The sequence below is a fragment of the Phoenix dactylifera genome, chromosome 17 (assembly GCF_009389715.1).
Source record: "Phoenix dactylifera cultivar Barhee BC4 chromosome 17, palm_55x_up_171113_PBpolish2nd_filt_p, whole genome shotgun sequence".
NCBI lineage: Eukaryota > Viridiplantae > Streptophyta > Magnoliopsida > Arecales > Arecaceae > Phoenix > Phoenix dactylifera.
In genome coordinates, this window is record NC_052408.1 from 14,006,788 (window position 1) to 14,024,585 (window position 17,798).

The 17,798-nt window shown below is 40.0% G+C and overlaps 1 protein-coding gene and 1 pseudogene across 1 annotated transcript; both read right to left on the reverse strand.

Annotated features, from left to right (window-relative positions):
• LOC103718545 lies at positions 1–2,231 on the reverse strand (annotated as a pseudogene).
• A 7,500-nt stretch (positions 2,232–9,731) lies between these two features.
• LOC103716417 (pyruvate kinase, cytosolic isozyme) lies at positions 9,732–17,456 on the reverse strand. The gene is made up of 3 exons (XM_008804402.4): positions 16,963–17,456; positions 11,291–11,752; positions 9,732–10,836 (listed from the first exon to the last, which is right to left on the reverse strand). Exons 1-3 carry the CDS (start codon positions 17,218–17,220, stop codon positions 10,024–10,026), a joined length of 1,533 nt encoding a protein of 510 aa, XP_008802624.1. The 5' UTR covers positions 17,221–17,456; the 3' UTR covers positions 9,732–10,023.
• Between the last annotated feature and the right edge of the window lie 342 nt (positions 17,457–17,798).

Sequence of the window (17,798 nt, forward strand, 5' to 3'; positions counted from 1 at the left end):
TACATCTCAAATTGGCTTTCTTTATTCATTAATGTTGGCGAAGCCTCTGCAAACGCAGAGTAAAATGATTCCAAATTATAACTACGTTGCCATCCATACACTTACCGTCCAGCTTTCTTTCCATATAGGCATTACAAATATGAAATATACCATGTAACTGTTGTCCAGTTACTACTTATGACTACTTAAAAACCAATTAAGCTGCATGAGCTGCTACCACTATCGGCAGCAGCACCATGCCATTTATTCAGTAAATCATGCACCTTCTTAATTTGGTCCCCAATCTCCCTTTCTCTCTCTCCTTCCTAACTAGCTAACGACATGTCATGCTTATCTCCGGCAAACCACGCCATACCCACTGCTCATCTTTCTGGTGCAATCCAAGGTAGCGGCGGCGACGGCGTCCTCCAGGGCGGCCACATTTTCCTCCGGCGAGAAAATGCAGCTCCTGCAGTTGGTCGACAGCAGCGATGAGGTGTAGTAGCGGTCCTCACCGCCCATGATCGGCATAAGCACCCCGCGCTTCACTGGGTTCTGGAAGTCAGGTCGGTAGGTCTGCCCCAGCACTCCCTCCACCTTCTCGGACAGCCTGAAGAACTTGAACTGCACCTCCAGGTGGGCGAAGCAGTCGTCTTCCGGTATGCCGTACTTGTGGATCCTGCTGTCCTCCTGCGTCACCGGGACGACCATCGCCATGATCTCGAACACCCTGGGGAGTGTCACGGTGACACTGTTGACAGTGGCGGTGCGCTCGACGTGGAGGTTGGTGGAAGGGGAGGACCAGGAGGAGAGGTGGCCGACGTCGAGGTCGACGGGCTCGCTGTCGAAGGAGAAGGAGAGGTGGTCGGCGCGGGGATCCCAGGAGGAGGCCGGGGGTGGCGGCGAGGGTGAAGGAGTGGGGGCCAAAAAGAATGCCGAGGGCCTGGATCCAGGTGAAGTCACGGGGGCGGCCGGCCGGGCGGAGGCCGATGAAGCGAGCATTGATTTGGAGGTTGGGGTCAGAGACGAGGGTGAAGTGCTCGTTGGCCTTGCCGTGGAAGTAGAACACGATGCCATCGCCGCCGACGAACCGGGGGTCGAAGCAGGCGGCGCCGTTCCCCTCGCAGTTGCGCTTCCGGGCTGCAGCACCAAAAGGATGGTGGTTTAGTCATGCTACTCTCTCCCACTTACATGTGATGTCTTATCTACGTATCAAAATTTTATAGTTTATTTAGATTTATTGCGAACTTTTAAAGCCAATAGCTTCACAGCTACAACGTGTCACGATTCACGAAGGCATTGCCCTTCAGCTACACTATAAGAACTTGTGGTAAAAACGATTAAAACTTTTTTTAATCCTTTTATATTTTTATTGAAGAGGTTTCGAACTTTTTCTTTTGCAATACACCTCAAAAACTTATCATATTTATATAAAATCCACTTATATTTGAATATTTCTATATCAACTCCTCCAATTATCTGGGTTGGCGCGAACCTACTCCTAGTGTTGAAAGCCATGGTGAAAAAAAGTTTGGCGCTCCTCAGACAGAAACACCCACGCACATACACACGCAGAGAGAGAGAACTTTGCCAATATTAACTTCAAATACTAGCTAGTGCCATGCTCCGATGATCACAACGTTCTTGAAGGGAGGAAGTAGTGCACTCTCTTGTTTATTTAGCTTAGAGGGAAAATGACCCATTTACTTTCTGGTTAAATTTTACATGCAGAGCTTAATGGTAATGCCAAAATGCAACTCAAGACTTTCTTTAAAATTCTTATTTGCGAATCCTATATACTTCAGGAGCATAACTCTAAAATTACCCAAACCAAAAAATTGCCTGGTTTGTAATCAGGTCTAGTGCTACTCACTCTTGCAGACCGCCTCGCATGTGGGGTTGTTGCAGTCAATGAAGCAGCCCTTCACCTTCTGATCGGCCGGTTTGAACTCGGGGCACTGCTGCGGGCACGACAAGGTCTTGCCAAAGCAGGTGGTGTTCGGGTCGTTGCAGAAGGTCGAGTCTGGAGGGAAAACCTTACCCTTCACTGCAAATGGTGGCGGCGGGGCTGGCCCCGTCGGTGACAGTGCTGCCGGCGGTGGAGGTGAGGGGTTGCCATAAAGGTCGGCATTGCTCAGAGCCAAGGAAGCCAAGAGCAGAGCCAGGAGGAAAGGCGTCCTTTGGGTGCTCATGGCTTTTGTGCAAATGAACGCACTCACTCACTCACTCACCGGCCGTGTGCTCAAACTTATGCGAGGACGAGGACAGTCTCTCGGGGGAACGCATCTATCTATATAGAGCTCTAGTTCGTGAGTTGGCATCTTAAAATTCTATGGACTGGATCTAAGGAAGTCAAAAGGAGTTAATTGCAGTCGGTGCTTCGTAATTAGTTTTGGGTTTTCTTAAATCATCGTTATGTGAGAGGATTTATTGAATCATGTGGGAGTACTGGCAGCTATTTTATTTCAGTTCCATTATTACCCACTTGTTGGAAATTGCATTGATTAGCAGAAGTGGGGTGCAGTACCTGAAGAATATAGAACTAATTAACATGGTCGGTACTTGATGGGTGTAGATAAACAGTAAACCACTTATTATTAATTATAGAACTAATATTTTCTTTATATTTCACCATTTTTAATGTGCCTCTTAAAAAACGTTTTCCAAAGTTTAAAGAGAGTTTTGACTTATTCAGGATTTCTTCTCGGCCATATGATTCTTCAGATTATTCCTTGATAATTGAATTAATAAAAGATAATTCGACCATTTGTAAGTTTTATGATTGATTTGCTTATTGTTGATGATTATTTCAAGAAAATAATCTTGATTTGTATCAACAAATATATAAAATTATACTAATATTTTATTTTTTTTAAATTCTTTTATACAGTTATTCTAATTATTTTCAATTTTTGATGCATTTTTCATTTTTTCCCGAAATTTCAAATCTTTTATCCTAGAAAATATATGAAAATATAAACACTGACGATCTTATTCTCTTTTTATTTTTAATAAATAAGTGATCATATTCTTCATGCTGTGGACCCGGCCGTAAAAGAAAAGCTATCACACTACCGCACGTGCCAGAGTTCTGCATCCTGATCTCCTCCCGCATATCTATGAGTACTTGGTCCACATTCCATTGTAGATCCTAAAATTTTAATCAAATGTAGAGTAAGCATGGAGATTAGAGCCCAAAACATTGATCCATATTATACGCCTTCACTTAAGCTGACTGTAATCAGCCTATGATTCATCTTGAACTATTTGGCAGCCCTTGCAAGATTTGTTTACACTTCATAGCTTAGTTGGAATTGCTTTAGGTGGTGAGGGGCTCGTATATACATGGTTTTGTTTGCATGGCACGTCTTTCCAGAAACTATTTCACGTTTCCAACCCATGCAAATCCATGCATAGGATCACCCACAGGGCCATTGTCTATGAGAACATAATCACATCAAGAAAGCCGAGCGATTCATCCTCTCCTCCTTTGCCCCGCGAGATTTCTCTTCTCTCACTCTTCTTCTTCATATCCAAGGTTCTTTGGACTTGATATGAACTATTTTGGCCATTAAAAATGAAATTGGATAAGATCTAAAAATAAGATTTACCATATTGGAAAGCCGAATCGCGAGCCAAACTTTTAAAAACTATAACTTGGTCATACAATACTCAGTTGAGATATTTTTTTTCACTTAATCAGTAACTTTTCGAGATCTACGACATGGCGTCATTCCCTAAAGTGAGCCGTACCCCTAGCGATCGGCCCTAAATTTTATTGTTGGAACTCTGAAACAGACCAATTAAACCAAATTCTTTTTTTAAGAAAGATTTTGTACATGCATATCGATCTCTTTATCCTAGAAGAATTTGGTGGAGCGACAATAAGCACAGGTGTTACAGAAGTCGCCTATTATAGAAAAGTAAATCCTATCAGATGAAAAGAGGAATCTGACTTAAATTGTGAAAGGGCGGACCTCGCAATTATAAATAAAGATAATATATCTCAGTTTTATCATCATCAATGGAAGAAAAGATGATGTAAATCCTATTTAATTTTTTTTCTTCTAAATTTGTTATTGAGCGATTCAAGTTGAACAGATGAAAGGGATTCTTCTTTATCCCCGACTGAATCACTCCTCCTCCTCTTCCTCTTGATCCCTCTTTCTCTCTCTCTCTCTCTCCTATAATATACTCTACCACAACTAAAAGCACCATCATCGCCTGTGTGGGCCTATCACTAGCAACGGTAATTATCACTGCATGCCTATCAGGCCGCAGCAGCAGGGAGAGAGTGGTGCCGGAGGATGGCAGCGGCAGAGGAGGAGGGGGAGGGGAGGCGATGCTCCCTTACAAAATTTATGTTCCACCAACTTTCCAGACCATTGGACACTTGGATGTACAGTAGATACCGAGTCTTGAAAATCATTGTCAGGGAGGCGAATCGGCCTGCATACTGGGTTGCCTCCTTTGTTGCTCGGTATACTGGGGAGGTCCTTTGGACTACAGCAGTAGACGCTCCCTCCTATCTATGTTCTTTATTTTCTCGTGATTTGGCAGGATGTACTCACGTTAGAGCTTTATAAATTGCTGTTTTTACCAAAAAAAATAAATAAATCATTGCCAGGTTGGAATAGTAAGTAGCTAGTTCTTACTTTATGAGAATAAAATTTAAGAGAAAATTTTCCAAACCTTATAAGAGGATTTATAATGACCACGAATGAGAGGTTGCGAATCGAATGCAGATTCATGCATCAAGGCTGTCGTGATCAACTAGTCATTGGTTCTCAGCTCCCCATCGCATGCATCGAACTGTGAATTATAATCATAAAGGGTGCTACAATTTTATCAGCCGTCTGTTAATTAGATGGATTCCACCAAACAAAGATGGGAGATCGAACGAGACTACGAGACCAAACATGTACCAGAGTTGGTCCCATCGGTCACACCCATAACGTGACGGTGTTGCACACCTGAATAGACGGGATAGGCGATTCAATTGGATAGTTGGAAACTCAGAAATTGAACTCTCACCGGGGTCTGGAAGCATAACCAATTTCATTCACTGAATCAGCCAGTATAAGTGATCTCTTGTATGTGTTCCCTGTTCTCAGAAAAAAAAAATGAATTTGGCATGTAAATGTCTAACGAGCCATGCACCGATAATTTAGAGAACGAGGACGCAAGTGTGAAGCCTGCGATGGTTTGGAATTCCTGGTTGTGTCACCTGCAAACAGATGCATGTCAAAGGTTCTCAGGAGACGCTAGAGTTAGGTAGATGTTAAAAAAAATATAAATTAGAGGCAAAACGAGAAGTTAAAATGCTTTATTTAAGATAATGACTTTCAAACCGTAGTTTCATTCATTATAAAAAGGAGGTATCAGAACAGCATATATTGCTATCCCATCCTTCTTTCCAAATACCTAACACAATATGGAGATAGCTAGCTGACAAGCAGATGGCTAGGGTTTTCGAAAATGGTTCAATACCATCAGGGGCGGCTCAATGCATTTGGGGGCCTAAGGCGAACTTTCTAAGAGAGGCCTTTTTTTTAAATAATAATAATAATAATAATAAATTTTAATAAGTGCAAAATATTTTAAAAATTTATTTAAAAATAATCCGTCTAGCTTTTTGAGATGCAAAATTGCTAATCAAACTTTTGTACTCAAGATTCATTAAAATACTATTTTCAATCGATAATATAGCTAATCCATTTAATCTTTCTTGTGACATAGTTGACCGCAAATAAGATTTTATCAACTTTAATTTTGAAAAACTTCTTTCAGCAGAAGCAACTGTTACAGGTATTGTTAACAATATTCTGTAAGCAATGCATGCATTTGGAAAAGAATCTGTTTTTTTAATAAAACTTAAAGTATCAATAGGGGTACAAGTTTCTATTTGTAAAATTTCTTTTAAAACGTTTAACTCTGAAAATAGATCAAGACCATCAATATCAGAATATTCACCATGCTTTAAATAGTTTTCAAGATTAAGACAACACCTTTTCAAATTCTCTTCATTCAAAGATTTTAACTTTCTAAAATTAAACAAAAAACCAAAAAAATCTTCATATATGGTGAATTGTTCAAACCTACTTTGAATTGAAGAAATAGCTTGATCTACTACATATAAAAAGTAATCAATTCTAAAAGATTCTTCAGCTGATCTTATTGTCTCATCATCAGTATTTTCATCAAATTGTTTTTTTCTACGGATCACACGTTTTTCACGAAATGTAGGTTCTATTTCCATTTCATTTGCAATTTCTTTAGATGAATTCAAAGCATTCATAAATCCATTTTCTCTATAACTTTTTAAATAAGAAAGAAGACCTTTTAATTGATCTATAGCAACATCAATATGCATGTCTTCAGATTGTAAATTCTTACTAACTGAGTTAACAGCAAACAATATATCGTACCAAATATTCATGCCTAATAAGAATTCAAAATTTTCAATCTCATATGTAGCTAAACATATGGCTTCACTCTTTATTTTAGGATCTTCACTAGTTTCCGCTAATTGAATTAAGGCATCTCTTATTTTAGGAGCTTGATGTTTAATTGCTTTGACACTTTCAATACGACTTTCCCAACGTGTTTGTGATAAAGGTTTAAGAGTTAATGTAGATACATTATCTTGTAAAATTTTCCATCGTTTTGTAGAAGAAGAAAATAAGGTATAAATTCGTTGTATTACTCCAAAAAAAGATATAGCCTTAGGACATGAGTTAGCAGTATCACATAATACTAAATTCAAGTTATGACATCCACATGGTGTGTAAAATGCTCTAGGATTTATATCTAATAATCTTTTTTGTACACCTTGATGTTTTCCTTTCATATTAGATCCATTGTCATACCCTTGTCCTCTTATATCATTAACCTCAAGTTTATGTTTTTCTATTATATTTATAAATTCATTAAAAAGGCCCTTTCCAGAGGTATCATCTACTTCTAAAAATTCTAAAAAATATTCTTCTACTTTTACTGGACTTGTTGAAGTATCTACACATCTTAAAACTAGGGTCATTTGTTCCTGATGGCTTGCATCAGGAGTGCAATCAAGTATTACAGAAAAGTATTTTGCTTCTTTAATCTTTTTAATTATTATAGCTTTAATTTCAGACGCTAATATTTGAATCAATTCATTTTGAATATTATGACCTAAATAATGATTGTGAATTTCACCATGTTGAATGCGTCGAACATGTTCTTGCATTACTGGATCAAATTCTGCAATCGTTTCAATAAAACTTAGAAAATTTCCGTTATTGCTTTGATAGATCTTTTCATTCTTTCCTCGAAATGCTAAATTATTTTTTGCAAGATTTTTTACAACAGCAATAATTCTCAATAAAACTTTTTTCCAATGATCCTTCTCTTGATTTATTTGTTCTTGGAGACTTTTATCAATTGTCTTATTTTTTATCAATCTCACTTCTATATCAATCCACCTATTCATGCTAATGATATGCTCATTAGTTGTTTCATGACTTTTAAGCTTGATACCTAGATTTTTCCAATCCCTACTTCCTTCATTGACTAATTGACTCGTGCTAGACTTTGAATCAAATAATTTACAACAAAAACAATATACCCTATCCAAATCCTTTGAATACACTAACCATCTTCTATCATATTTTTCGCCATTAGGTAACTTACGAATATAATGTATAGTAGAAAAGTGTCTATTATTTTCATCCCTAGGAAAATGAAGATCATAATCTCTAATTGGACCTCTTTCTACTAATAGATCTCTCAACTTTGTATCAATATTTTTCCATTGACCAGGATCATATATATTTATAGAAATAGAACTAGTTTCATTAAATTCTACACTATCCTTATTTATCCTATCTTCATCTAATTTCTTATTGTGTTCTTCACTAGATATTGTTTGGTTGTCAATCTCAATTTGTTTCGTTCTTTTTATATCATCTTCTAACTCTATTTCGTTTTGAGTTGAACTTGATGTAGTGTTTTGTTTATTTGTGACAATAAATCTATCTAAAGCACCTTTTTGAGATTGAATGAGTTTTTCGATTTTTCTTTTCTTTTTGAGTTTTTCATACCCACATTCAAATTTTCTATTAGACATTTGAATCCAAAAATAATATTATCAAACCAAACAATTAAGACAATCACTACAAACAAATCAAAATAGAATAGAGTTGAAAATGATAAAACCCGAAATGCCAATAGAAGGGGTGCCGGACTCGACGACGAACTCCAGTCCCAACAAGCGGTGCCGGACTCGACGACGAACTCTGAACTCAAATCCCAACAAGCGGTGCCGAACTCAATTTTAATGGAGACCCTAGACATGAAAAACTATTATCAATTTTTAAGAATAGACATAAAATTTATTTTCAAGAATCCGACAATAAAAATTTTGATAGCATTGAAATATAAATAGTAAAGTGGAAATGGGTGCCGGGCTGCCGGCTGCCGGCACAGTTCCGGCAGCCGGCACATTCTGCCCAAAAAATAATTAATAAATCCCCCGTTCCCCAGTGCGTGGTTACCCTCAGGCCAGATTTCAATCACAACAGACATCATCTTCTCAAAAGAATAAAAAAAGTTGCACGGGACTATATCAAAGAGTTTGAGACTCAAAATCTTTCATACATATCATAAAGTGAATTTCTATTGACTATACAGCATACCGATGAATTCAGAATGTAATGCTTCAAGAATCTAAAGATAGCAAGAATGCCAAGAAAGGCCATAATTTGGGAATGGAATGCAATACTTTGGGGAAACACAATGCTATCGATGCATTTCCATCTTACAAGAATAATCAAATTGATTACAGTGGCACAAAGCCACAAACTGTAAGAAATCCCCACTCCCCAGACGGCCAGACCCAGACTGCCAGACAGGCAGACACCCAGGGGCGGAGCCGCGGAAACAAAGGGGAAAACGGAAAACAGGGACGGAGCCGCTGAAACAGGGGCGGAGCCGCGGAACGGAAACAGGGGCGGAGCTGGACTGCTGGAGAAGCCAGAAGGAGAAGGAGAACTCACCTGAAACAGGGGCGGAGCCGCGGAACGGAAACAGGGGCGGAGCTGGACTGCGGAGCCGCGGAGGGCCGAGAACGAGAAGGAGACCTCAGACCTGGAGAAGAGACGCCGGCGTCAAGTCTCAAGAACCGATTTATCGAGATTCGAGGAACGGAAAGCCGGGAAGGAAGAGGAAGAACTGTTGAGTGACTTGAGGATTAGGGATTTAAGAACTCAAGGATGAAGAAGAAGACGCCGTCCACTTTGGTTATTTGGGATTTAAGAAGCAAGAAGACGGTGGCGTGCCAGGCGGATGGTTGGATGGAGAAGACGGGCTACCTAGTTGGCTACGCTAGGGCTTGGGCTAGTTGGCTACGCTAGGGCTTGTTGCCGTTGGCCTGGAAGGCTGGATGCCGGTTGCGGAGGACCGTTGGTCGCTGGCTCGCTGCCCGCTGGTCGCTGGCTCGCTGTCGCTGCCCGCTGGTCGCTGGAGGAGCTCGCTGGGCGGAGGCCGGAGGCGGAGGCCTTCCTTTGGTCCGAGGCCCTAGGCGACCGCCTCGATCGCCTAGGGCTCGGGCCGGCACTGAATACCATTAGGCATCCAATACCTCCCCCAATAATCGCACTGCAATTAAAATCAAGCACCTAATACTTGCTCAATCACAAACAACCTCATTTATCTTTTTGCATGAACATTCAGAAATTGCTCAATTACAAATCCTAATACTTTTCGCAAGAACATTCAGAAATTGCTCAATTACAAAGCTCATATGCATAATAAGATCTTCCCGGCAAACTGAAAGCTCAATTACAAAGCTCGTTATTCATTTACTCAAGAACACTCAGAAATCGGTGATAGTCAACCGAAAGCTTGCATCATGAAATACAGTAACCAACACAAGGCTCCTGAACGACATGGGAGTTCCTCTAACACCCAGCTCATTAGATCTTCCCTGCAGACTGCAGGATATACTACAAATTAAAACAAAAACAGCATTATAAATGGAAATTTTTGGTTTCATCCATTAATCATTCATTTCACGATGCAGATCTTTATAACAGACGCAACACCGATGCGGTGCAGAACAACAATAGAATCGCCTGGTTTGCACAACAGCTTCTGCATGGCACACTTCAGTGCAGCCTTCAGTATCACCTCTGTTGACTCTGAATCAGTAGCTTTGGCAGAACCCTCCGCCAGCAGCGGGATAAGACCCCTGTGAACAAGGCTTAACCTAGCTGGGCTTTCGTCGCTGACAGTCCAATCAAATGAATCTGTTGTCAACACTGGGACAACCACTGAGAAAACTGGAACTCGAGGTCGATACTTGGCCACTAGCTTGGCAGTGGTCCCACCACGTGTCAAGACAACAATCAGTGCAGCCTTGGCCTTGTTAGCTGTGCGGACAGCTGAGGATGCAAGGCTCTCCAATGGGCTCATAGGAAGAGGAGCAGACCTTATCATCTCCTTGAAGATGGCATCATAGTCAAGGGAGGACTCTGCCTCAACACAAATCCGAGCCATGATCTTCACTGCCAGCTCAGGGTAGGCTCCAGCTGCACTTTCACCACTGAGCATGACACAGTCCGTGCCATCGAGAACAGCATTGGCAACGTCAGTGGCTTCAGCACGTGTTGGGCGAGGGGATTTGATCATAGATTCTAGCATCTGGGTGGCAGTCACTACAGGCTTACCCACAAGGTTGCATTTGTAAATCATCATTTTCTGAGCAAGGAAAATCTTCTCAACTGGTATCTCCATTCCAAGATCACCACGAGCAACCATGAAGAAATCTGTCTCCCTCAAGATATCATCAAAGTTAACCACCCCCTCCTGGTTTTCAACCTACACAAACCAACATTAAGAAAAAGAAAATAGACTGATATAAGTATTTAGAAGAACTTGTTCACTATATAAAATTCTATCGCTGAATCCAGAGATGTAGAAAACCATTAACTATCAGTGTAGCATGTCCTAACAAAATCAATGAAACAAACTGCACAAGGAGCAAGGTGCAAAAACAATTTTTGTAACTGCATACACAATAGCCTACACATAGACATGCATAAGTAGATACGTGATGTCCTAAGAAAATCAACTACACAAACTGCTCAAGGAGCAAGGTGCCATAGCAATTTTTGTAACTACATACACAATAGCCTACGCTCAAAGGCATACATGCACAAGTAGATCAATGATAGATACATGAGAGATAAATGATAGATACATGCATGACATATACATACATGATGGTTTTTTTTTGGGTGGGGGGTGGGGGGGGGGGGGGGTGAATACATACCTTTGACATTAATTTTATGCGTTTTGCATGAGGCCCAAGAACTTCTCGAACATGAACAAGATCGGACCCCTTGCGCACAAAGGACAGCGCAATCATATCAATACTGTTGGGAACACCCCATCCCAAGATGTCTTCTTTATCTTTCTCTGTCAGTGTTGGGAGATCCACCACAATACCTGGCAGATTGACATTCTTCCTCTCACCTAACATAGCAGTGTTCTGACAACGGCATCTCACAGTTCCAGCATCTGGATCACATGACAGGACAGTAAGGGTTATAGTACCATCCGAGCATAATATGGTATTTCCAGGCTTCAAATCTACAGGAAGTTTCTTGTAGCTCATGGAAATCATGTTCTCATCGCCCTTAATGCTGTAATCAGTGCTTATTGTTATTTCTTGACCCTCCTTCAGCTGGATAGGTTTTCCATCCTTCAAGAAGCCAGTACGGATCTCCGGACCCTGTAACAATATAAGCAGGAAAGTATGAACGAGTGCAAATGCTAGGAAGGGCTCTGGTAATAACAATCACTATGGCTTGCCTTATCTAGCAATCTTAATTAGAGACAGAGAGAAAGATCCAACCAAGATAAATCAAACATATTTCTGATAGTTCACATGAGCGCCACTGCATAGGAAAACAAGCAAGAAAATGCACCAGTGAAATAAACGAAGAGATGCCCTCAAAACATGTGAAAGTAGGAAAGGATTACAAAACAATTCATGAACTCCAGTGAAACTTCCCTTCCTTATCACTGCATCCTCTTCGATCTTCTTCTACCATCTACTCCTGTGACTCCTATCCCAATTTTGTTAGCAGCTATCTGGCAGGAGCCTCATCAACCATCCACATAGATGAAACATGTCCTTTTGCAGGGGCATTAAGTCTTTTTTAGCCAGGTTTATTTCGTATCCAAAGTTGTTTACACATGTTCTCATATCACCAAGTAACAATGCATCCGTAAATAACCTATACCATGAGGTCTCATCCCGATATTGGTCATCTTACTACATCTATGCCAAGTATATGAAGAAGTGAAGATAATAGCTACGAGTCGAATCTTAGTTCTGGCCCTCTAAAACTGATCACCCATCACAACTAGAAACTCAATAGTCCTACGAGGAATCGATTGTGTTGAAATATATTCTTTGCAATTAGGACATGACTAGATCTTCCAAGAGAAGAAGTAGGCTGGTGAGTTGAAGAAAACTTCAGAATATAATCAATCTGGGATCGATTCCCTGAAAATAAAAAGGCATTCCTTTCATTGCATCCACCCTTCTAATCTAACAGAATATCTCTTCTAAGATAAGACAAAGAACAATCAGTTCCTCCCTTCTTTACCTTTATATAGACCCTAATCCACCTTTTAATGAAAATTTAATCAAATGAGATTTCAGCCAGATTTTAAACAGGATGAATGGCAAATAACTTCTCATTGTTAAGGCACAACCTCCAGAAAAGGTTAAGGTAGCGACTGTTGACCAAGTTTCATCACACTGATATTCAAGAGTCCAATGATAACTATTGTCTACAACACTTATAATGCAACTAAGCACACCAGAGACTACAGCATGGATGCAGGAATTGAAGAAACCAACCACATATTCCAAATGTATGGTAACTGTTTCAATCATTTAGATGACTACTTTAAGAGGATAGTGCAAATGGCAATACCATTGAAAGAGCAACAGTTAAAACTTGTAGACAGAACGTTGACAGTGCCCTCATCTAGGTTGGTGAAGAAAACCAGCCTCTGAAAAAAGGGATCGGTAGCCACCAACTGGTTTGATCGTCAACAGGCATCAGAGGTGGAATTAATCAAAATGTCAGCCCACAACAAGCTCTAAAGAGTAAGAGGCTGATTGAAAATTTCAAAAAGAAAACTACTAGAATCAGTATTCAAGATTTGACCATCTTGCAGTACAGGGGCATACCGGTCATGTAGCGAAATAGTACACACCCCCATATCTATTCTTAGTTTGCAATTGCAGTTATGGCATGCAAAAGCATACCAAAAACTAAAGCATGGATGCAGGAATTGAAGCAACTAACCAGATATACCAAATGTATGGTAACTGTTTTAATCATCTAGATGGCTACTTAAAGAGGATAGTGCAAATGGTCATACCTTGAAAGAGCAATAGCTCAAACTTGTAGACAGAAGGTTGACAGTGTCCTAATCTAGGTTGATGAAGAAAATTGGCCTCTGAAAAAGGGGATCAGTAGACACGAACTTGTTTGATCATCAACAAGAATCAGATGTAGAATTGATCAAAATATCAGCTCACAACAAGCTTTAAAGAGTAAGTGTTTGATTGAAATTTTCAAAAAGAGAACTCCTAGTATCAACATCGAACATTTGACATCTCGCAGTACAGGGGCATACCAGTCATGTAGCAAAATAGTGTGCAGAATAGTGTGCTCCCCGTATCTATTCATGGTTTGCCAGAGCAGATAATACACCTCTACAATGCTACAAGTCAATATGGAATACAATATGGGGCAGTAGGATTGGCAGCAAGGTATGATACATTTGGCATTTTAAACCTTGTTGACATCTATGAAAATGGTTCCACTACATTTATATAAAGCACTGATCATGAATCATTGTTGCAAGCCTAAGGATCCCCAGAAATAGTTTTCCTCAAGGACGGAAACAAATGGCCTTAAATTAATAATTATCAGTTTCAGGCTGACAAGTAAGTTGATGAGATTGGATGTGAGAATAATTTCCAAAATTTTCAATTAGTTCTCCAACTATGACAGCTTGTTCTTTGGTGTTATATGATACTGTCAAGGCCAGTTCATTGCAAATGAAACCAATACATGTTGCCCATATCGACAGCTAGAGATCGGAATATGGTCAGTATGGAAGGATAAAAAAAGGGTAAATGCATGCAGAGGTTATTACATCATAGTTCATTTTAACTAGATTACACTCATTCTATTATTCCTATAGATTCATGAGTTGCACTAAGAATGGCTGTCAAAGATGCACTTTTTGGCTGCCTGATACAATATTATGTGGAAGAGAATTTTGTAAAGTGAGGTGACATGCATATTTGAGGCATGTCGTATAGGATTTCAAGACAAATGTGTGATTCGGACATGCAATAAATATATTGAGTAATCCTACAAATGTGAACAAATAAATAAATAAATTGCAACTTTGCTCTCTACTTGTATGCACACTTTCAATGGAGAAATGGTAGTTCTGAAGCCCACTGTTGCTCCTAACTTGACTTCTTAAGAAAAGATAATGCACCCACCTCTTATTTCAACAATGCAATGACATGTTTCAAAACATCTGCCCCATGAGGAGAGCTCCTCTGACCATCACTAGTCATCACAGCAGAGAGAATAAAGAGCACTCCACAGTAGAACTTGTCAATAAACAGCATAACGCAAAGAGAAACCTCGTCCATTACTTGATTCATGTCTTGCAAAATGGTCCTAGGAGAGACCAGGTATCACAAAGGAGTCTCCAACACATGTCATACCTGATTCTGCAAACTTCTCATAGACGGAAAATGTGAATTTTTCTTGTGATTCAGGCTTAAATGATGTGCTTACAAGTGACTCAACTTGTTGAAGCCTATGATTTTTCTTTTCTAGAGAATGTGATGAGCCCTAACAATCTATACAGGAAAGGAATTAAGACCCATGCTAGTCAGGGTGCTAAATTTCTTTAACTAAAGGAACTTGAGGTAATATGAGGAGCATAGATCAGAGGTAGTCACAAATGAGAGAATGTATGCAAAAGGTTGTAAAAAAGGGAAGAATATTGGTGAGTAGCACACAAAACTGCAATTATAATGACTCCAACGGAGAATTATTTTGAATTTCATTTGCTGCTAAAGCAAAAAAAAAGTCAGAGAATATAGTTATCCTTTAATTCTAACTGAAAATAATAGGATTTGGGAAGCTTAGCTAATTCTTTTTAAGAAATGGGAGAATATATTTCTTGAAATACCTAGTCAAAACTAAAAGCAAAAGAAAGGAACTCAAAAGCCCCTATAAAATAGAATTGAATATGATACAACAAAATAAAATATGCAAAAATAAAGAAGATCACAAAGACATCTAATCAGACATAATATACAATACCTGCACAGACTAGAAACGAATACAATCTGAAATCAGTCGTACAGAGAGAACATTCCTATAAGGAGCAGAAGATAAAATGCATCAACACTATTTCTCCAGCCACTGGCCTCTCATACTATGTTTAGGTTGTTTCCTAGACAATACCATGAGGTTTTTTCTATAACATATGCCCCTACATGTTCTTAACCCTGTAGTACAGTGATACAATGTCCCTCCTATTATTTCTCTGAGCACCGGCATGGCAAAGAATGTACCGACTCATGCAAGGCCAGCATATCACCAGCATGCAGTACATCAATCCAAAATCCTAGACAGCATTCTCTACATTAAATGCAGGAATTCAAATTGAAGAAATGAGACCAATCAATATCATACCAAACAAAGGTCACACACCGCACTGACCTACAAGCAATTAATTATGCTCATATTATCATAGTTAAGATCTTTTTTCCAAGGTTGAGTCCTGAGTGGAAGGTGAAGAGACCAAACTCATCACCTTACTCAGCGACACATCTCAAAATTCATAGTCCCAGAAGAATGAGGGTCACATTATTCAACAAGCTTACCATTTAAAATCTCTTCCTTGGCCCTACATATCATCTTCCATCTCATTCATCCGGCTGACTTCTTCACAGGTAAAATTGGAATAACTGCTTTACCTCAGTAAGTAAGCTCCATATGAATCCCAGAACCCAAGTAAGTGCCTAAATAAACTAGACCTCTTCAACCTTGCCAAATTGACCATGACCAGATTAATCTTTACAACTTAGCATGATTTGCAGGACAAAAGTACATATTTATCAAACTTACAGTCTGCAAATACTACGTTTAGTATATTGAGTAAATTATGACTTTCACATTTTTGAAAATGATGAGATAGTCCAAAAGACACGTCATTTGTGCAATCCCAGCAGCACAAACCCTGCCAGAAAAGATGAAATCCCCAACATAATGGTCTTGAAATCAAAAGCCCGAGAAAAGGCACATCATGCAAATACCTGCAGTCCAGATATTAAAAAGTACTGACTATAACCGAGGCCCAACAGAGCATATTCAAAATATATTTCAGATTCGCCAATTAAATATTTCCCAGGATCAATTCCAAGGACTATGGTGATGGCCCGAATTATAGTTAGCGAGTTTAGATTTATTCAATCAATAGAGATCATGATATCACCCTACTAGCAAGTCTAGCATGATACTTCTATCTAAGTAGATACCAGTCTAATCTCACTAGAACCCAAGAAGAAGAGGAGCAAAAAAAAAAAACCTCCGTGTTCAATCAGCAACAGGATGCTGCAAATCACTATTAATTGAATTGACGTATATTTGAACTGCTATAGTACCATCCAGTGTTTAAAACAGCAATAATAACTTAAAAAAAAAACTTTACAATCAAGGACCTCGTTTTTCTTCCCTCGAGCTATTTCTACAGAATTGGACGTATTAAATCTTTTCCAAGTACGAATCTACAGTTTCAAAGTTTCCCAATTTGAAACAGAAAAGCATACAAATCGATCAGTCAAAGGACATGACAGCATCTCGAGGACCAAAATCAAACCTTCGTGTCAAGCATGACGGCGCAGAGAATCCGGGTGCTCTGCATGGCGATCCTGAGATTATCGAGCGTCTCCTGATGGTATTCGTGGCTCCCATGGCTAAAATTGAACCTCGCCACGTTCATCCCCGCCCTCAGCAGCTTCTCCAGCATCGGCACCGACCTCGACGCAGGGCCCAGCGTGCACACGATCTTCGTCTTTGGCACCCGGCCATCGTTCGGCAGCTCCTTCAAGATCCCCTCTATGTCGATGTTCGCCATCCTTCCGATCACCAAAAATCCTAATCCCTCACAGGGACTTTAGACTGGAAGCTCTCACAGAAAGATTGGAGGAGCAGGGTTTTGAGCGATTCGAAGGCAATAGATCTGGGATTGGATTTTAAGCTGAGAGAAATCGAAACGATGGGGTTTTTAAAAAGAACTTCCTTCTTTTGTTCTGTTCTAGAAGGTCTTACCACGCGGGCGGCGGATTTCCGTGGGATTTGAGTGGTCGCGAGTCGCGACCAGGACCTAAACCCCGGATATTTCGTTTCCCACAGGGTCGTTTCCCTGTCGGATCTCCTTGGGAAGAAAACTCGGGATTGGATTCGGAGGCGGATTATTCGGGGGATATGCTTCCCGCACTCAAAGCGTTGAGGTCCGAACCCGAAGTCGCAAACCGAGTGCGGACCCGCTGATTTGGTTAATTGACCGCGGCCGCTCGTAAAATGGGCGTGGGCAATATGATCTGTGCATAACCCCAGCATGATGTCACATCTGGTGATAAAGAAACTTGGATTACTCGCATAGGAGCTAGTTTTGACGCTCCAAATATCGGCTATTTCAAAATTCAAATTTAA